Below are 21,471 nucleotides of genomic sequence, written 5' to 3'. Positions count from 1 at the left end.
AGTTCAGGATATTAATCGAGATGAAGCAAATGTGACAAAACAGATACCCCATGTGTCCATCTTTTACAGACGCGTAACGCAAACAGCTGCCCTGTTTCTGGGGCAGCAGCAGCAATCGCACACCCTTGAACCCCACCCCTGCTGCCTGAAGCAGGACCCTTAAAACTGAGCCATGTTTACTGCTACCGAGAGTGCTCGGCACTGACCTCCTCGGTCCCAGGAGTTGAACTAGATGAGGGCATTTTAGGATCAGCGGTACCCCGTCACCTAACCATGTCATCTGACCCTAGTTTACGTCCACCACCAAGCTGCCTGTCAGTGGCAATGACAAAAAGATTTTCTTCCAAGCGTCAGCTGCCTGTGGTAAAACTGTAGGCACCTGTCAGAATTCAGTCATAAAGGCTTAGGAATGGGCTAAAAGAGGGAAGTTAAAACAACTGTAAGATAAAAAGTATATTCAGAAGACAGCTATTAAACAGTATCTCACTGGACGGTGCCTGGATGCCTCGAGGCTCTTCGCCTGTCCTGCACCCTGGCAATGACCAGTGCTCATACCGAGCTGGGCGCCAGCAGCACAGGGAAGCCAGTCCCTCCATTCTCTTCCCTCTCCAACAGCTCTGAAACCAAGATGCACCATCACATAACCCGTGACAGCGCACAACTCGGACAGCCTTTTTCTTTCTTGGTGCTCCATACTGCTGCATCTTCTAACTGAGGTTTAACGAATGTGGTCCCTCAGTCATTCGTGTGGCACTGCACGTATACTTACGTATTACCTGTTATAAGGCAGATGTGGTGAGGAATAATATTTTTATGTATTTGTGTATACTTTTCTGGAAACTAAAACCAAGAAAGATAGAATGTGTAATATTAAAGAAAAATCTGTTTTCTTTTAAATCAGTTTTTAAAAATCAGCCTTAAATCAGTTTAAAAAACTAAGTACTGAAACTAAAAATGTTTAAACTAAAATTCTACTAAAAATCTGAAAAAACCCAGCAAAAATAAAAAGACAAATCACAGGGCGCCTGGGTGGCTCAGGCGGTTAAGCGTCCAACTCTCGATTTCAGCTCAGGTCTTGATCTCAGGGTCTAGAGTTCAAGCCGCATGTTGGGCCCCACGCTGGGCGTGGAGCCTAATTAAAAAAAAAAAAAAGACTCGGGGCGCCTGGGTGGCACAGCAGTTAAGCGTCTGCCTTCGGCTCAGGGCATGATCCTGGCGTTGTGGGATCGAGCCCCACAACAGGCTCTTCTGCTATGAGCCTGCTTCTTCCTCTCCCACTCCCCCTGCTTGTGTTCCCTCTCTCGCTGGCTGTCTCTATCTCTGTCGAATAAATAAATAAAAAAAATCTTTAAAAAAATAAAAAATAAAAATAAAAAATAAAAAAAAGACAAATCACTTAGTTCTATCAAATAAAACTCTAAAACATTCAAACTCACAGCTCAAATAGTACTAAACTTCAAAAAGTTCTTTGATATTTTAAAGAGAAACATGCTATTACTCACAAAGCCAATTCCACAATAACTTATTTTAACTCTGTAAAATATTTATTTATAAAATAAAGTGACTCATTGAATGAAGCCAACACTTCCGTAAAACCACTTACTGGCATGCGTTCTGTCGCACCTCCAATCTTAAAATTCATTGTAGATCTCACAGTCTGGGCGCCGTAATATTTATCATTCGGGACCTTGAGTTCACCAAAGGTGTCAAACTCTACCCTAAAGGAATTTTGGCTTGCCTAAAGAGAAACATGAAGACACTGTCACAGCTTGAAAAGAAACTGAGTATCAAAGCAATAATATCTCTCAGCTGTAAGGGGAAAGAAATCTTAGGAAGTACTACAAGGACAAAAAATCCCACTCGACTCTCATTCCACTCTCCAGTTCTTTTCTTGACAAATTTCTGTCACACATTTTTTTTTTTTTTATTTGAGTATAGTTGACACACAACAATGTTACACTAGTTTCAGGTGTGTAACATGGTGACTCAACAACTCTAGGTCCGGCTACGCTTGCCACAGTGTAGCTACCAGCTGTCACCACACAACATTATTACCACACCACCCACTATACTCCTTATGCTGTACCTTCTACCCCACGACTTCTTTCATTCCCTGTTTGGAAGCCTGGACCTCCCACTCCCCTTCACCCATTTGCCCATCTCCTCATCCCCTTTCTCTTGGGCAACCATCAGTTTGTTCTCTATGTTTATGGGTCTGCTTCGCTTTGTGTTTGTTTATTCGTTTGTTTCGATTTTTAAATTCCATGTATATATGAAATTATATGGTATTCGTCTCTCTCTGACTTATTTCGTCTAGCATACTACCCCTCTAGGTCCATCCATGTTGTTGTAAATGACAAAAATCTCATCTTGTGGCTGAGTAATATTCCGTTGCATATATACACCACACCTTATCTATTTGTCTATCAGTGGACACGGGCTGCTTCCATAATTTGGCTACTGTAAATAATGCTGCAATAAACACGAGGATGCATCTATCTTTTTGAATTAGTGTTTTTGCTTTCTTTGGGTAGAATTACTGAATCACATGGTATCTCTAATTTTTTGAGGAAGCTCCATCCTGCTCTCCACAGGGGCTGCACCAGTTTGCATTCCCACCAACAGCACACAAGGGTTCCTCCTTCTCTACACCCTCACCAACGCTTATTTCTAATCTTTCTGATTCTAGTCATTCTGATAGGTGGAAGGTGATATGTAATTGTGGTTTTGATTTGGAGTTCCTTGACAATTCATGCCTCTGTTGGCCACCTGTACATCCTCTTTGGAAAAATGTCTATTCAAGTCCTCTGCCCATTTTTCAATCAGATTATTTGGTTTTTTTTGGTGTTGAGTTGTGTAAGTTCTTTATCTATTTTGGATTTAACCCCTCATCAGATATCATTTGCAAATAATGCAGATGTTAAAGACAAACAATAGAATTCACACACCATACAGAAGATAAAGGAAAACCTCTGAAGTAAAAATAGTAATCTTTTCCAATTCAAGAGTATACCTCTTATTGGCAAAGCTTTAACCAGTTCATTGTACTTGGCTTAATCTCTATTTCACTGGGAACTTTAGAAAATGACCTAAGAATGATACTTTAAAATTTGTAAATATTAGACATTGAAGCAGAGCATCTCCACGGTCTACAAACACTAAGTAAGAGCCCCACCATAGTGTGATATAAACAGTCCAGGCTTTGCAGTCAAACAGCCCCCATGAATAGCTGTGTCACCTTCAGCAAGTCAGCTCTTCTCATCTATAAATTAAATGTAGAGATAAGGGAGGATGGGCTAGGTCAGTTCTTAACCTTTTCAAGGCAATGGAACCCTTTGAGGATATGAGGAAAGCTATGGATCCTTTCTCTAGAAAAATGAACATACATATATGAAAAATCTTATGTATGATTTCAGGGAGTTTACATCTTGAAGCCAATCCACCACCCAGAATAAGAACCCATGATCCAAAGTCCCTTTTATGGAGACCCTAGGATTCTACCAAGTACCTCAACTTCTGCTAATAAAAAAGTTAACAACTGCTCAACAAATATTTCAGAATACTATAAAAAAATATTTATTGTAAAACACTAAAAAGTTGGAATTCACATGTGACAATTTATATCAAGGAGACTTCAGAAAGATACTCAGAGCTTTAATTAATGTGCATTAATTATGAAATAAATATGGTCAGATGATTCAAAAGATTTAAAAATCCCTAGCCGAATAATTCTGTTTTAGTAAATAGCCCTCTGAAAAAGAAAAATCTAATTTGTAGTTATCCCCTGGGACTAGAGAGATTTACAAAACCCTTTATATGATATAAAGCCTTCTGATTGCACAAATAGAAAAGTATCATTGTATCGAGGTAGAAATACAGTGATACTACCAATGAGGTACATTTTTTTTCCACGTCTAGAAGTCTGCAGAGGACCGGCCTAAGCCAGTAAGCAGCAGCAGCTAATAAAAATAATCACACCTCAGCATCTACTGTGCTAACGCAGCAACTTCTTTCCAAGTATCACCTTATTTGACTTTCCCTCTAGGAGATTTTACTATTACCACCTCCACCTTAGAGGAAACACTGGGACTTGGAGAGATTAAATAATTTCAGGAGATCACCCAGTTAGCAAGAGGAAGGGCCTGAAACCCTCAAACCTTGGACCGTCAAAACCCGAAATCTGTTTGAATTACTACTTTTTGTTACTACTTCCAAAACCCAAGAAGCGGAGGGAGTAACTTCAGATTGGCCACAACCAGCCCTTGAGTTGTACCCCTAACCCTGAAGAATAAAAGGAGCTGAAGATGTGTAGTTAGATTTTTCTCTAGTAGGGCTTGGTTACACTGACATCACTACCACTATACACCCACTTGCTTCCTACCCTGAGACCAATGCTATCTCAAATGCACAAGTAAAAATACTTTGCATTATGATCTTTGTTTTAGATAGCCTAAGGAAATTCCCACGTATGTTAAAGTACACTTTGGCCCAATAACACCAGCAATGACAGCAGTGACACTGGACACATGAGCTAGCTTTTCTTCCTCTCGTCCCTTCAGTATGTGACAGCAACAAGATGCCAGCTCCAAAGGGAGGTCAGTTTCCATCAGTCACTTGAGGAATCAGGTTCAACTCCTTAGATTTACATCATTGCTTTCTGTGTTCGAAATTATTAAATTTTCATCATAAAGCAGCAATAACTTGTCCCCTAAGTAACTGGTTTTTATGTTAAAACTCAGATCCATTCAAAGTTACTTGGGAAGATCTAGATGTATACATCTTACTATGTTCTTCAGCTTAAACCTTAACAATTTTCTAATTCCAAATCAAATTCTAGGATCTTGACAGTGATCATTAAAATGTGCAGAAGTCAATTGTGGCTGAAATCACAACCTCAGCAAAAACTTCAAAAAATATGCTTACTGTCCCTAAAATAAAAATCAACATCCCAAATTTGCAACAATAAATATTGTTTGCAGCAGCTTAGGTAGCAAGTAACAAACTGTTGCAAAAAGCCAAACAGTTATCTCTTTATTTGAACCCCAGGAAATATAGAGGTTGCATAAATTTGTAAAATAGAAACTGAAGCAATGCTGTAAAACACCTTGTAAGGCACCAGGAATTAGAGAAAACTGTCAGAGGAGGCTATGTTTATGTGTGGTCAGCATCTATTAGAGAAGCTCATATATACATGGACAGAAGAATAAACCAGGTAACTTTACCAAATCTCTTCAAACATTCTTTTCAAAAACCTACAGAAGCCAAATTTCTTTAAGTGTTCTTAACAGTCACCCCCAGAAAAGACCTTTATACAGCGATCTGGTACATACATAAACACGTGCATATACGTACACAAGGCTGAAACGAAAACTTCATGAAACACTAGGAATATTTTCTCTACTATGCCTTCTATTCTGTCAAAATAATAATGCTGGTAACTACCCACTACATTGATTTCACCATCCACTAATGAGTCCACCTGAGGTCTGAAAAGCACTAGTGTGGTTTTCAAGATTTTCCACATTATCGTATATCTCTCTTCCCAGTGGCTTGGGGAAGAAGAGGAGTGATGCTTACCCTGAATTAATGAGAAAATGATCAGTGCTTTTGATGAAAAATGAATAAACGTTTTTAATCCATACAATATAATCCACTGTTACAAAAAACTAGTGTTTCTGAAAACCGTGCCTTCATATGCCATAATTCAGAAAGAGTTTCTAGCAGAAGGCAGTTTATCACTTCAGGTTAACACCGTGGTTTAAAGAGTTCAACCAGCTAGGCATGGGGCAGCACAAAGTGCAACTTGCCATGGGTTCCTGTGAGATTCATGCTCATTTAAAATCACCTCGACTTCTGGAGAAGCATGAAGGGTAATGGTCTTGTTCACTACAGTCTTATTGCCATTAGGCCCTAGAAATATCAAGTACTATTCTTACCAGTCACTAACCCCAGGAATGTATGAAATTAATGAGGTGTTCTCAAAATCTGAATGCCAGTCTAAATCAGAAAGGTAAAAAATATAGGCCTTGAGCCTCTAAGATGTCCCCATGTACATTCATGTGTAAGATAACCATTAACTGAACCATGACGTCTCCTAAAAAATAAAATGCCTTTCAGATTCTCAGTTTAGGGTGGGTTAAAAGAATATTTCGGTGTTCAAGAAAATCCAAATCATTTCTCCTGTAAAAGCACTACCCAAAGATAGAAAATTCAATATTTGACTTCTTTGTGTTCGGGTTTTCGGTTTCTTTGTGAAAAAGTCTATCTGGTCTTAAAATGTAGGGTGACCACCAAGTCTTGCAATACTGGCAAATATGTAATAAATGTTTTATTGATATTACATTGCAATATAGAAGATATTGTCTATGTTTCCAGACTTTACAGCCATTATGCAGATCATTAAGGAAATAAAAGTGACTTTAAAAGATGTAAGGCTTCCCTATCCGCCATGCTAGCAAGGCAGTATCAAAGCTGCACTATTATAGCTATTCTCCATGAGACATTCTCACTCTCACCTGTGTAGTTTTTATCACCGTACATCATTTCTTTGCTTATTTATTCTCCCCTGCTAGTCTCTAAACTCTATGCCTATACTGTCTTTTTCACACGGCCCAGTACATAGCAGGCATTCAATAAATACGTTATGTTCCCACCGGATAAACATTTGTGTTCTTTTAGATAAAAGGTAACTTAGGGCATTTAGGGTTATGTAAATTCTCAACAGTAGCAAAAAGAAAAACTTTTCATAAAATCAACACAAAGATTTTGGAGGGAGCTTAGAGGGCAGAAGGTATAGTCAGAATTAGGGGGGAAAATCTATCTTCATTTCATCTTAGCTATCATTCCTATCATTCCAACACTAAAAGCAAGGCAGTGCTATTTTTTGAACGTTTAGAGCAGGACAGATGCAGTTCTCCAGTCTCCGATTCCCTTTTACAAAACGAAAAATTAGTAGAAACTACATAAATTTTTAAAAGACTCTAAAATGCATTAAAATGATTAGAGCAGGGAGTTGCAGGAACATAAAGCACCCCTGATTTTGTAGTTTTTTTTTTAAATATTTTATTTATTTATTCAACAGAGATAGAGACAGCCAGCGAGAGAGGGAACACAAGCAGGGGGAGTGGGAGAGGAAGAAGCAGGCTCATAGCGGAGGAGCCTGATGTGGGGCTCGATCCCATAACACCAGGATCACGCCCTGAGCCGAAGGCAGACGCTTAACCGCTGTGCCACCCAGGCGCCCCTGATTTTGTAGTTTCAAGCACAGTAATGCCACGAAATCACCTTCAAGTTTATAGTTCAGAAAGTATCTTGGGCCTTTGAAACACACTAGATGGGGGCACTGATTTGATAAGCACTCCCTATCTGCCAAACACAAAGTACTTTTACACGGGCAGGCTTGCTGCGTACCTGTTCTTATTTCCATTTTACATGCAGAAACCCAGGCACAAAGACAAGTTGCCCCAAACCCCAACTCTGAGCAGCAGCGCAGGACCTGAAATCACATCTGACTGCAAAGCTCATACTACAGCACCGTGAACTGTGCACAACAGTAACTCTTCCTCAACTACCATTTATTTTCCAAACTTTTCCTAAAAATACACGTGTGCATAAGTCTTTAAAATGCTCGTTAAAGCCCAAATTACTGAAGGTGCCACTCTCAAGAGCAAAAGAGTTGAACTTGGACCGTTAAGCTCCTTAGGTGTTTCTGAATAAAAAGCCCTGACTTAGCTACAGTCAGATCCTACCCAGTGTCCCCTAACATACTTCAGCGCACTCTGTCCCTCGCTGCAAGGTTCAAGTTTTACAAAAGTGAGGGAACCACAGTCAGCCTAACAAACCAAACAGGCAATTACATAAAAAGCAAAATCGTGTAAGTTCCTAAGACCCTTCAAACCCAGCTGGAGGCCCGAAAGCAGATCACCACGCAGCCCCAGGTCGGAGGCGACCACCACACCGGCCAAGCTGCTAAGGAGCAGGGAGGCAGCTCGGTCGCCCCCGCCTCCCAGCCCGGCACGGTCCGCAGGGCAGCGGCCAGGGAGGGGCGTCCGCACCCCAGGAGCGCAGTAGTGAGTGCGGCTGGGGCGCCCCGGAACGCCCCCGGGAGCCCCGCGGGACCCTTGCCGCCGCATGCCGCCCCCGCCCAAGCGCTCGCTCGCTGAGGCCGCGGCCCCGCGAGGCCCGGAGGCCAGCCACACGGGCACGCAGCCCACGCTGGGCTAAGCCCGGACGCCCCGGGAATCTCTCCCGCCTGCCTGGCCGGCGAGCGCACAGCTGAAGGTCATCGCTAGGAGGCCGGGGCTCGGACGGCGCGCGCTCACCATTCGGGCGAAGCTCGGGGGCCGCAGTGGGAGGACGGCCGCCTCTCCGAGGCCGGGAGCGGAGGCTGAGCCCGGAGGCCGCACGAGGCGACGCGAGCGCGCGAGAAGTCGGACGGCGAGATACATGGTGCAGCGGTGCCTGGGTAGAGTTTGCGGGGGCTGAGGCCACGCCTCGGCGCGGGCTGTCGGAGCCCGTCCCGCCCACGGCGCCTCGCTCTTATCCAATCAACAGCCTCAAGCCCAGCGAGTGGGGCGGGACCAATCGTGAGCGGCCAGTAAAGAGTGAGGGGTGGGGCTAACTTCCTTGCTGTGGAGCGGACCTTTGGAGCCCTCGGGTTCATGGGAAATTGTGCGAAGGGAATTCTGGGGAAGGAGGCTCCGGTTACCCGGAGACCGCGGATCGCTGTGTGAGGCGGGAGGAACGGACCGTGGGCCGATGAAGGAGCCCGGGGTGGTCAGCGACGTTCGGGAAGGAATATTTCCTTGTCTTGTGCTCGCTCCCTGCTGGTTGTCTGACGTCTTTCAACATTCCTTCCGGAGTCCGTCTTCCACATAGAAATCGTGGAAAGGGAAGCAGAGCATCAATCGTGAAATGACGGTTATCCGCGATGCCGACGCGTAGTCGTTTCGAGGTCTCCGCGGGCTCCTCCCGGCTAGACTGGGGGCGCTCCAGACCCGCCTTCCGCAGCGCCGTGGGAGCATGCGTGACTGCGGGCGGTCTGGTCTCTGGAGGTCACGTCGGCGCTCTGCGGGGTTTGGCCCCGGTGACACGCACGCGCGCGCACCCCGGCCGCGGTGCAGTCGCGACGACCGCAGAGCGCCCAGCGCCCCGGGCCGGTGCGTCCCTTGTCTCTTCTCTGTCTGGGGCCGGAGCCGGCGGACACTCGACGGTGACAGAACCGCCGGGTGATGCCCGGAGCTCGAAGTGCAGCACCCGCACGGCTCTCTGCCGAACCTCTGGTGACCTGCGCGTGTCATTCTGTGGATTATGGGTTGGACTCGCGGACGTTGAAAGCAGGGAAATGTAGCCGCCTGAGCGTGATACCTGCTCGGCAGTCAGAGCTCTAGACCTCGCCCGAGCTCTGCACCTCAGTGTCTCTTCCCCGTCCACCGAGGATTCAGAAAGTACTACAACACTCGACGGAAAAGTGAACCAACAGTTGCTTAGAAGGTCAGAATAACAGAAACTCAGAATCAAAACATAACGCAACGGTTTTAGGAAACAAGGAACCACCTGTCCCACGTGCTTAGGCTTCCCCCCATTAAAAGGCAACACAAAGTGTAGTGTGAAGAGAGTGATGTTAGTGTCGTCATCAGTTTGACAGAAAACTACAGCAGTATTTACTCACAAGCACTATCACTTCCTGGAAAATGCTAATCTGACGCCTTTGCTTCATATCCTTTGTAAAACGAAAGAGATAACAAATTACTGATATTACAGACGCATTTTCTTCCCATCTTCCCAGAAACTATCATTATTTTGCTATGTATCCATTCAGTCACTGGTGTATTTTTTGCTTTGTATATTAATATGCAAAATAAATGGTTTTAAACATTTTAAATTTTACTGTTCTATAACCACAGTATTTTTTGAGATCTAGCCATGATTTTTTTAACTTAATAGTATTCCTATGACATGGATTTAGCACATTTTTCTTAACAATCTTTTTTACTTAGTATTCCATCACGTAAATACAAAACATTTTCTTTATACAATTTCTTAAAGAGGGGTGTTTTTGCTGTTATACACAAGCTCAGCAAGCATATTTATGGTTTCTTCATGGATAATGGAGTAACCGTCCCTTCATTGAGTGACATCACTCTGTATTCTATTGTTGCTTCTTATTTTAAACTAGTTTTTCAATATTGATATTTCTATGCCAGATGGTTATTATTTGCCTGATGTATGTTTCTCATTTTATTTTGGATAATTTTGTTTCCTTTTTACTTTGAGGGTATCTCCTGTTTCCACCACATGGTTTTTAAATCCAAATTGGTAGACTATTTTAATCCCTTTCAACAACCACCTGGTGATACATGTTACAATCCAGAAAATTTTCTAGGCACTTGATGTATTAATTCTTTTAAAAGTCAAAGCAACCCTGAAAAGTAGGTCCTATTATTCCTGTTCACAGAAGAGAAAATTCATGCGTAAGAGCATCCAACTAGGCCATGATCATGACTATTTTGCAGGCACATTGTGGGACTTATTTTCTGTATTATTATTAGTATTTCTCAGGAAACTACCTGGCACTGCACAATGATTAAAAATAATTGATTAAAAAATAAATGGGTTGTGGTGAAATTTATTTTCCAAATAGGGTCGTAACAATATCTTCCATTCCATATGGCCTTCTACAGTGTGAATTTGCCACAGGAGAGTCTAAATATCCTCCCCTTTAATATTGGCAGGCCTTATGCCTCGCTAATAACCAATAGAATCTGAGAAAATTGACTGCTGAAGCTAGGTTAGAAAAGGTCGTGATTCTTCCCTGTGGTTTCTTGACATACTTGTTCTGTGATGAGCCAACCACCATGTAAAAAGGTTTGACTACCCTAAGACAGTCATGCCAGAGAGGCCACGCATAGGCACTGCGGCCAGCAGCCCTGACTGTGCTCCCACCTGACAGCCAGCATCAATTCTCAGCCTTGTGAGTGGCTGTCTCAGATACCTGGCCCAGACGGGCTTACATACTGGAAACCCACAAATAGAACAGATTCCAAGCTAGACAATCTCATTGTTGTAATTTTATTTCTCTTCTCTTGGTTCTGCCCTTTAGTTGTGGAACTTTATCAAAAAGACGTGACTGCTGCTTGACCCATGAGCTAGACCAGTGCACTTGGAGGCTCCTCCCCTCCCCTGTCCTTGGAGTGTCTTTCCTGCTCCCAGAGGCTGCTCCGAAGACACAGCCTTGAGATGGTGATGTGCTGAAAACACCTGCATGGTACACATGACTGGGCCCAGGTAGGACGTCTTTATACCCTTTTAAGATCTGGAGGGTGGGTGTGGGGGTCCAGTAGCCTTGCTGCCGCTCAAGACAAACGTCCCATGTAAGCTCCTTCTGCTGTACTCAGCATAACAGGGTAACACAACTTTTCCAGAATTGTCTTTCACATAAAAAGTTTTCCTTTAATTATTTTTTTAAAGATTTTATTTCTTTATTTTAGAGACAGGAAAGAGTGATTGCATGCATGAGCAGGGACAGGGGCAGAGGCAGCAGGGGAGGGAGAGAGACAAGCAGACTCCACTCTGAGTACAGAGGCCCACTTGGGGCTCAGTCTTATGACTGAGATCATGATCTGAGCCAAAACCAAGAGTTGGATATGCTTAACCGACTGAGCCACCCAGGTGCCCCCCAAAATTTTCATTTAATTCTAACAGACAGTGTTGTTCACTGAAACTTTTAAAGAGTAGAGACAACTCATATGAACACAGTTACAAATATTTACTGAGCATATGTTTGAAAGTTTTTCACTTTTCCACTTTTTTTATATCTCTTTTTCCTTTCTTTATTATACTTTGTCACCCCTCTGCAACAGAAATATTAGATGGTGTAAAACTTAGATTATAAATTAAACCTTTTTTTTTTTTTTAAAGATTGTATTTATTTATTTGACAGAGAGACAGCCAGCGAGAGAGGGAACACAAGCAGGGGGAGTGGGAGAGGAAGAAGCAGGTTCTCAGCGGAGGAGATCCCAGAACTCCGGGATCACACCCTGAGCCAAAGGCAGATGCTTAACGACTGCGCCTCCCTGGCGCCCCTATAAATTAAACCTTTTGCTTAGCATTCACAACTTTATGCCCCATTTTCAGAATCTCAGCTGACTTTGACTGTCATTCCCAAGTGAGTTTCATAGGTTTAGTTCCAGTCTGGACTGAATGTGGTCTATAGTTGTACTTGTTATTAAGAGAGGAACACTTTCAATTTTATTCTTCATCCTCATCTCTAGTCAACATCTTTGCCTACTACGGGAAGATCAAGACTCTTTATATAAGGAATTATGTGTGTAAATCCCTGTTTGCTGGCAACCCTGCATTGTAGTCCAGGAATATTGGATTGCTTTCTCCTAAGTTAGCTCTCTGCTCTGCTACACATCTAGCCCACCTCTTTCTAGGTCTCCAAGCCCAATGAGTTATCTCTGCCTTGTTTGCTGTTCCTCTTAATCCCTGGGAATATTGCATATTGGTTTTACAGAACTCATAAAAGTAATTTTTAAAAAGTTGTAACTGGTTGTTCTAGACACTTTTCAAATTTCCCATGACTTCTGGTAAGCCTATTCCTCAGAGTGGAGAAAAGGCAGTCCTCACTGGGAGTTTGTTGGGGGAGGAGCCCAGCTCATCTTACCATGATAATTTGAATTTTCTAGAAATGGAATTATGGCTTCATATATCAACTCTTTTTTTTCTGTTTTTTAAAATGTGCTTTTTGTTTCATTTCTTCTTATTTTCATTTTGTTCATTGTGTGTGTATGTGTGTGTGTGTTTCCCAATTTTCTGACTTGAAGTCTAGGTCAGAGTTCCTGCAACAGTGGGATGTATATCATTCTTGGTACCCTGGTGATTGTAGGTGAGCCAGGAATGTAACGTTAATTAATATTGATCATTATCCCATTTTCAATTTTCTTCCAGCCCTACCCATTTAGTAAGAAAGAGTCTTTTTTTTTTTTTTTTTTTTTGGTGCAGGTGTATATTTTATAACTCTCTAATACTTGCTAATATCCTTTTGTAAAAATAGAGGGAAAGTCTTTGGTGAAACTTCATCTATAGGTATAGAATTCAGCTACCATTTCTTTATTTTTCTATTTTTTTAAAGATCCTATTTATTTATTTTAGAGAGAGTGCATGAGCGTGCGAGCAGGGGGAAGGGCAGAGGGAGAGGGAGAGAAACTCAAGCAAACTCCACCCTCAGCATAGAACCCAGTGTGGGGCTCAATCCACAACCCTGAGATCATGACCTGAATGGAAACCAAGGGTTGGACACTTAACCAACTCAGCCACCCAGATGCCCCTCAGCTACAATTTCTATTTCCCTTCTAGTCACCAATGAAACTGATTTTCCATTTGCAGCCATAATATAAAGTTACATTTTTATTTAAATAAAATGTACCTCAATTTGAAACAAAATATTAAGTATATTATGAAAGTGTTGTACAATAATTGAAATTTGAGAAACAATGGTCAGTTCATTTATTACATTACTTAGTAATGAAAACGTAATGTAAATACTTTTAAGTTAATCATTGACACCATGTATTTTCATTTTAGGATACAACCTTTTATCCATGTGAAATAAGTTTTTTATTTTAGGTAGGGGTTTTTTTTTGTTTGTTTATTTTTTTACCTTGAACTTTGTCTATAATAATATTGACCTGCTTTCTTCTTGTTGACATTTGTGTAGTTTGTGTTTCTGTTTTATTTGTGCTCAAGTTAAGGGACTCTGTGTCCTGCCGTGAAAGCCAAGTGAACAATGCAATCGTTTTCTCTTTCCTCTGCTCTAAATCTAACACCTTGTTGACAAAATTGATAGTAACTTTTAATTCTTATCAGTCTAAATATCTTCATTATCCTAAATAAAGACTTTGAAAATTTTAATTTAGGATACTTCCAAGCCTGGGAGATTATTAAGGAATTTCTTAGAAGAAGCTTGGTAGAAAGGTTGGAAGATTTAACTGTAAAAGTCTTCCAGAAAGTAGAGCAAATATTCAAAAGAGAAGGAAAATACGAGACATATATTAATAAAATTAGAGAAACAGTTCAGGATGTCCAACATCTCAATAATTTTAGTAAACAATATACAAGAAACCATTAAACAACTAAATTTAAGAAAATTTAAGAAATTTAAGATTTAAATTTAAGAAAACATCTTAAAACTAGCAGACTTGAGTTTTCAGAATAAGAGCCTACCAATTACCCAGAGCAGTTGGGAACACAGGGCAAAATAAGTTATATCATTGAGAAATGCTAGAACACTGAGAGCAAAGGCAAGAGTTTCCAGAAAGAAAATTAAGCAAGCCACCTACAGAGGATTAGGAATCTTTACGACTTCTCAACAACAACATTGGAAGCTAGAGGACAGTTGATTGATGTCTTCAAATTTGAAAGAAAATTATTTCCAACTTAATATACCATACCCAGTCAAATCAAGTGTGAGGATAGAATAAAAATATTTTCACATGCCAAGGCCTCAAAAAATTTACTTCCCATCTATCCTTTTTCAGAAAATTCCCAGAGAAAGTGTTCCACCAAAACTAGGTAGTAAACCAAGGGAGAGGCAGGCCTGAGCTTCAGAAAAGACAGTCTCCAACATAGGCAGCATAGACGTGGAAAATTCTCTAAGTGAATGTATGACAGCTTGCACTTCGCATAAAGAGCAACCGTGGCAGACTGAAGCAAATCAGAGCCTCCAGGAGATATTTCTTCCAGAATACAAAATGTTTAAAGCCTTGAATATATACTCATGAAAGATTTAGAAAATTGAGGGAGAATTTGAAAATTGAATTTCTGAAAAGTCTTAGAAAATACAGCAAAGAAAAAAAAAACCAACTATCAAACCAAGAAATAAAAATGGGTTTTTTTTTCAGGAAAGGAAAAATAATCATTATTAAATTTGAATGGTCATAGCTATAATAAATCAAATATAGAATATTGACCTAACCAAAATTGTGATGTAATATGAAGAGAAAAGAGAGATGAATACATTAATCCTCATTTCTGATAGTGGGAAGTCATGACCTAAAACCACAAACTAAAAGAAACAAGAAATAATAAAATAGTGCTGGCATGCTACTGAGAGTCATTGACATATACGAAGAGCTGGAAATGGTGGATCTGTGTGGGGACACAGGGCAGAGGGGTAGAGAGCGATCACTGCTTATGTAGAATGTCTTGAAGAACTTTTTGATTCTTAAAACTATGTGCATGTCCAATAACCTTGAAAAACACTAAAATTAGCGATAACAACAATACCAGCTAAACTTCTCTCTCTGTGTTCCCTAAGAAAAATAAAGGGAAAAAAATCAGTTCTTCTACGAATGTGCTGGATTCCATACCCTCACAAAGACATCGTTCCTTAAATTTTCCACCCCTTTCCTTCTATCATCAGCTTATTTCTCTTTATTGGACCACTGCCAGAACTAATATGTAAACTTGCTGTATTAGCCCTCATGTTAAAAAGAAAAACCTGCCTTGAACTTGCATCCTGCTTCAGCCTCCTCCCTGTTTCTAGGACACAAGGTGTTCACGCACCATGTCCATTACTTCGCCTCACATTCTCTCAGTAGGAGGGTCTGCCTCAGTCCCCGGCTGCCTTCAGTAAGCATCACTGCACCCATCCTGCTCAGGGTCACTAGTGCCTTGCACTAACTAACCCCAGTGCAAGTGCAATGGACAGTTTTCTGTATTTTCAGCAGCACTGATGCAGTTGACACACCTTCCCCTTGGAAATATCTTTCTTGATCTTTGAACTCTCTCCCCTGACTTCGTTGGCCACTTCTTCGTACTATTCTTTGCCAGATCATCACTTATAAAGAGGAAGTGACTCAGGGCTCAGTTCTAGAAGAGCTTTCCATTTTCTTCAAAATCTTTTAGTAGATCTACCGTAGAGAGGGTTGAGTTAACCATACTTTTAACTTTATAGCACGTTAGAGAGTATAAGGTTCATTCATACTCTTTTCACTATTTTTTTCCTTTTCTATTCATCCCCAACACCTTTTCTCCTTTTGGTCCTCAGGAAACACTGTAATGTGTTTATTTCTATCATTTTATTCATATGTATGCTTGTAAAATATGTACAGTTGTTTTGTGCATTTTAAAAATTTTATGTAAGTAATGAAATACACATTTTTCTCTTTCTCAAGTATCTTCCCAGCCATTCCTCAATCATGAGGTGAGTTATCCATTCGCATGATTTTCAATACCATCTTCATGCTGATGTACTTGATGCCTCCAGACTGAATTTTTCCAGCCTAGACTCCTCCTCTGTGTTTCAGATTTGTGTATCCAACTCTATACTTAATATCCCTATTTATTTACCTAACTCAATACTCATATCTCAAACTTGATAATACCCTAAAGGATGTCTTGGTTGCCATCCCCACCCCATTTTTTCAGACTCATTAAATGGTTCCACCATTATTCAAGCTAGAAACCTGGGAGTCTTCTTTGATTCCTAAACTCTGCTCCCATTCCCCAACCAATGCAGACACTGTGCCCAATTTCCCAACAAATACTGGCCGTTCTACCTCAAAATTATATCTGAATCCATCTACTTCCCCCCTTCTTCACTTCCATTATTATTTATTTGCAAATGAAATAAGTAAATGAATACACCAGGTTTTGTATAATAGGAAATTTCATGTACTAGTAAATGTAATGAAGTAAGATGGAAGATGTTTAGAGAAAGATGGAGGGGTGCGTCTTTTATGCAGAGAGATCAACCCGAGGATATCATGTTTGAGCTGAGACCTGAACCCTGAGAGGGAGGCATGCAAAGACAGAGGAGCGTTCCAGGCAGACTGCTGCAAGCGTAGGGGCTGTGATGAAATGAATAAACAATTACTGAGCAAGACAAGTTTGTCAAACAAATATTCTGTCAACTTCAAATGTATGAGAATGATGAAAACAGCAAAGCAAATATTGTATTAATTAATCTCTGCTAAATTTTAATTTTTTACAAACTTTTCTTTTCCCCAATAATATTGATTTGTTAGGTTTGTAAATATATGCAGAGAGAAATGGAAATATTCAGTGTCCCTTGTAAAGCCTACTATAAAGTATGTTCCTCTTGGAGTCATTCTCTTGGAAAGGACTGATTTAGGGCTTAATAAGTAACTGAATCCCCACGAGAATGAATTGCTGCTTCTCCTGACACAGCAGTTACCCCATAGTCTCTAGCTCATCCCAGAGCCTCAAGTTCTTCAAGCTCAGAGGATGGAGGAAAACCAGCTTCTTCATTTCCCTTCACCCTCAAGAAAGCCCTCCAGAAAAGAAGGTGTGATAATCTTTAATTTTCCTGAGGCCTCTCTAAGGCAACTCTTTCTACCTGACTTTTAGGAAGAATAGATAAGTAGCCAGGCTCAAAATTGTAGCTTTATAATCATTAAACTTTGTTCAAGCTTTTGATACCCTCTTCTCTTAGTGGGCACCCAGGGCCTTTATAATATCCTGCAATTTCTAAAAGTCAACAATATGTCATTCCACCCAAATCTGTGTTCTCCCGCCCAGCCTTACACAAAATGTTAATTATCTCTTCCTTCTTACAACCCACAGAACATGAAATCCACAGTATTCAGATATTGTTATAAAATGTAGCTACTTTATAAGTTCAAATTTCATTTAGATTTGGATCATCAAAAAAAGGCAAGATGAGACTTGAAAATTGTTACCTACCAGGGGGAATAGTCATGTAATATTTCCTCTCCCTATTACAGAGACTGGGGAAACTCCTGGAAGTTGTAGTACAAAGTAATTTTATCTGTGCCACTAAGAGTGAAATGAGAAAAGAGCTAGGATTTATAGCAAAATAATAATAATAGCATGTTGTTTACAGGCTGCAAGGAAATGTACGATTCACTCTTAATCTCATCACCTTGCTGACACATGTTTCTTTGGCCCATACCTGGAAGGTAATTTGACCCACCTCATAAATAATCTAGAAATGTCTTTGAACGACAGCTGTGATGTCATAAATCATTTTAACTCTATCATTTGTGAGGTGGGTCAACAATGTCATTCATAACACTTAAAGTATCAAAATTTAAAAGTTATTTTTTAAATAATTAAATTAGTTAATAATTAAATATTCCTCAGATAGTAATATATTATCAGATGTGCTTCCTTGAATAGAAGAGAAAGGGTATGTTTTCCGCTATTAAACAGAGAATTGCATGTAAACATCAGGATGTCTTGTCTGTGCCCAACCACCAGGATGAGTACTGCCATGCGCTTGTCTTCCAGGTGAATAACATTCCAAATGGGCATATTACGTGTTGTGGAAAAAAAGGTTAGAATCCCTGGGCTGAAAGAGAGCAAGCAGAATGAAGTCACAAGTTGAGTCTCATGTGGGCCAGTATAGATACCAAAGGAATAACTTTTCTAAAGACAGATCCTGCTAACTTTACACAGCAAATAAGTGCTGGATCACCCACAGGAAAATGGCAGAAGCAAAAATAAATCCTCTGTAAAGCATTATACTGATACCTGAGGCTTCCAACTCCTCCTGTTTCTTTTCTTTCAAATAGTTTTGAGCACTCAGCTTAAAATGTGCACATAGAGGGACACCTGGGTGGCTCAGTCGGTTAAGCATCCAACTCTTGATTTCAGCGTCGGCCATGATCTCGGAGTCATGAGATTGAGCCCCACGTTGGGCTCCATGCTGGGTGTGGAGTCTGCTTGGGGTTCTTTCTCTCCTTCTCCCTCTCCCTCTGCCCCTCCCTGCTGTGCTTGAGCTTGCGTGCATGCACTCTCTCTCTAAGATAAATAAATAAGTAAGTAAGTAAGTAAGTAAGTAAATAAATAAATAAATAAATAAATAAATAAAATGTGCACATGGAAATTAGAGATCAAGGGTACCTACCTACCCCCCAAAATAAGTAAATAACCATCAAAACAAACCAACAGTAAGAATTATAGACACGGATCCTAAGGCAATCATGTTTGCTATGTTACAAAAGACAAGCTTGAGAATTTTGGCAAGGATACTAGAAATAAATACTACAAACTAAAAATAGTGCAATATGAAAAAGAACCAAATAAAAATTCCAGAACTAAAAATTACAGTAGTCAAAATTGAGATCTCCCTGGATGGGTTTATGAGCTATTAGACACAGAAGAAAGGAGAATTGGTAAATTGGGTTATATTAAAAGAAGCTATGCATAAGGAAGCACAAAAAGGCAAAAAATAAAAGTAAAAATGAAAGGGTAAGCAGCATGGAAGACTAAGCAATATTTGGAGAGGTAGTGGCTGAGGATATTCTAGAATTGATGAAAGAAACTAATCCACATATTTAAGAAACGCAGTGATTCCCTATTAGGATATGTAATCTTTACTTAGGTACATCTTAGTGAGACTACAGAACACCAAAGACTCAAAAGAGAACAATTGTAGATTGGATTTTTAAAATATTCAAATAAATGCGGTTCCCAAAGTCCACATTAAAAACACACAGATACAAGATAGCTGAGATAAAAATGTTAGAAAAGATATAATACATAAATACTAAACAAATACAGAAAAGTAACATTGATATCAGGCAATTAAACTTTTAGGCAAAAATCATACCCTGAGATAAAAAGTTGCCTTCATAATGATGAAAGTTTTGCTTTGCTGGTAGCATATAGCAATTTTATTTTATTTTATTTTTTATTTTTTAGAGAAGGAGGAGGGGGAGAGGCAGAGGGGGAGGGAGAGAGAGAGAGAAAATCAAGCAGGCTCCATACTCAGCAGAGAGCCGAACTCGGGGCTCAATCTCATGACCCTGATATCATGACCTGAGCTGAAATCAAGAGTTAGATATGCTTAACTGACTGAGCCACCCAGGCGCCCCAGAATATAGCAATTTTTAAATGTAGATTATTTCATATAGAGAAAAACTTGAGGAAATAGAAAAATACTAATCAAACATGAGATTTTTTTAACACACGTCTTTCAGTAATTGACCAAATGAGCAAAACAAATTTTGAACACATGACTATTAGATTTGACCTAACAAGTATATGTAGGAAAATGCACACAAAAATTAAAAGCATGCATTTTTTCAGGCACAGGCAAAGGAAACATTTATACAGATTTACCTTTTGCTGACCATAAAATAAGTCTCAACCAATTTCAAATGTTTGAAGATGTATAGAGCATATTCTCTGACCACAGTGAAATTTTGCTAAAAATCAATACGAGTAGGATAACTAGGAAATCCTATCTATTTAGAATGGAAGAAATACATTTCTATTCCACTGAACCATGAGACTAGCTAAAACAGTAAGGCAATCATTCAATCGACAGAAATGAAAATAAAAGAATAAAACACTATCATGATTATGGTGGGAAAAAAAACAAAAGAAGCTACAGGTTGTATTAAGAAGAGTTTTGCAGGGGGCGCCTGGGTGGCACAGCAGTTAAGCGTCTGCCTTCGGCTCAGGGCGTGATCCCGGCGTTATGGGATCGAGCCCCACATCAGGCTCTTCTGCTATGAGCCTGCTTCTTCTTCTCCCACTCCCCCTGCTTGCGTTCCCTCTCTCGCTGGCTGTCTCTATCTCTGTCAAATAAATAAATAAAATCTTAAAAAAAAAAAAAAGAAGAGTTTTGCAGTGTTGCTAGATACAAACTCAACAAACAAAACTTAATTGTATTTCTATATACCATCAACAGCAGAAAATGAATTTAAAGATATCATTTACGATAAAATGAGAAACAAAACAATAATTACCTAGAAATAAATCTAACAGAAGAGGGGCAAAACTTCTTTTGTATGTCGTATAAAATTGGAGAGACTTTGGAGAAGACCCAAACAAATGGAGAGATAAGCCATGTTTCTGGATTGAAAAACTCAATGTGCTAAATATGGTATGCTTTCCAGATAAAAAGCCTCTTGGTAAAAAAAAATCCCAACAGGATTCTTTGCTATTGTTTTTGTTTTTTTGGTGGAATTCACTGACTCATGCTAAAACTTAGATGGGGGGCGCCTGGGTGGCTCAGTCGTTAAGTGTCTGCCTTCAGCTCAGGGCGTGATCCCGGCGTTCTGGGATCGAGCCCCACATCAGGCTGCTCCGCTGGGAGCCTGCTTCTTCCTCTCCCACTCCCCCTGCTTGTGTTCCCTCTCTCGCTGGCTCTCTCTCTCTCTGTCAAATAAATAAATAAATAATCTTTTAAAATAAATAAATAAATAAATAAAACTTAGATGGAAATGCAAAACACAAAGAATAGTCAGGGAAATTATTGAAGAAGGACAAAGCAGGCGAAATTCTTTAAGATGCCAAGGCTTATTTTGGGGCACCTGGGTGGCTCAGTCAGTTAAGCTTTGCCTTTGGCTCGGGTCATGATCCCAGGGTCCTGGGATCCAGCCCCAGGTTGGGCTCCCTAATTAACAGGGAGTCTGCTTCTCCCTCTCCCCCTCCCCATGCTCCTGCTCTTTCTCTCACTCTGGGCTCTGTCTC

General features: G+C 40.4%; 1 protein-coding gene across 4 annotated transcripts in view; it reads right to left on the bottom strand.

The window, feature by feature from the left end:
- The window catches only part of FH (fumarate hydratase), a 59,262-nt gene extending 50,766 nt beyond the window's left edge, over window positions 1-8,496 (bottom strand). For all 4 annotated transcript variants that reach the window (XR_015723351.1, XR_015723352.1, XR_015723354.1 and 1 more), the window contains exons 1-2: window positions 8,322-8,496; window positions 1,604-1,738 (exon numbers count right to left, since the gene is read on the bottom strand). Coding sequence is in view for 1 of the 4 variants with exons in the window: in XM_045795845.2 (XP_045651801.1) it covers window positions 1,604-1,738; window positions 8,322-8,447 (261 nt within the window). In the remaining 3 variants the exon portion in view is untranslated. The remainder of the gene's footprint in view (window positions 1-1,603; window positions 1,739-8,321) is intronic.
- Window positions 8,497-21,471: the final 12,975 nt, after the last annotated feature.

This window comes from Ursus americanus, chromosome 2 (assembly GCF_024610735.1).
Source record: "Ursus americanus isolate L20-20 chromosome 2, mUrsAme1.1.p, whole genome shotgun sequence".
NCBI lineage: Eukaryota > Metazoa > Chordata > Mammalia > Carnivora > Ursidae > Ursus > Ursus americanus.
Note: the sequence above shows the minus strand (reverse complement) of the source record. Positions and strands in the feature narration are given on the sequence as shown.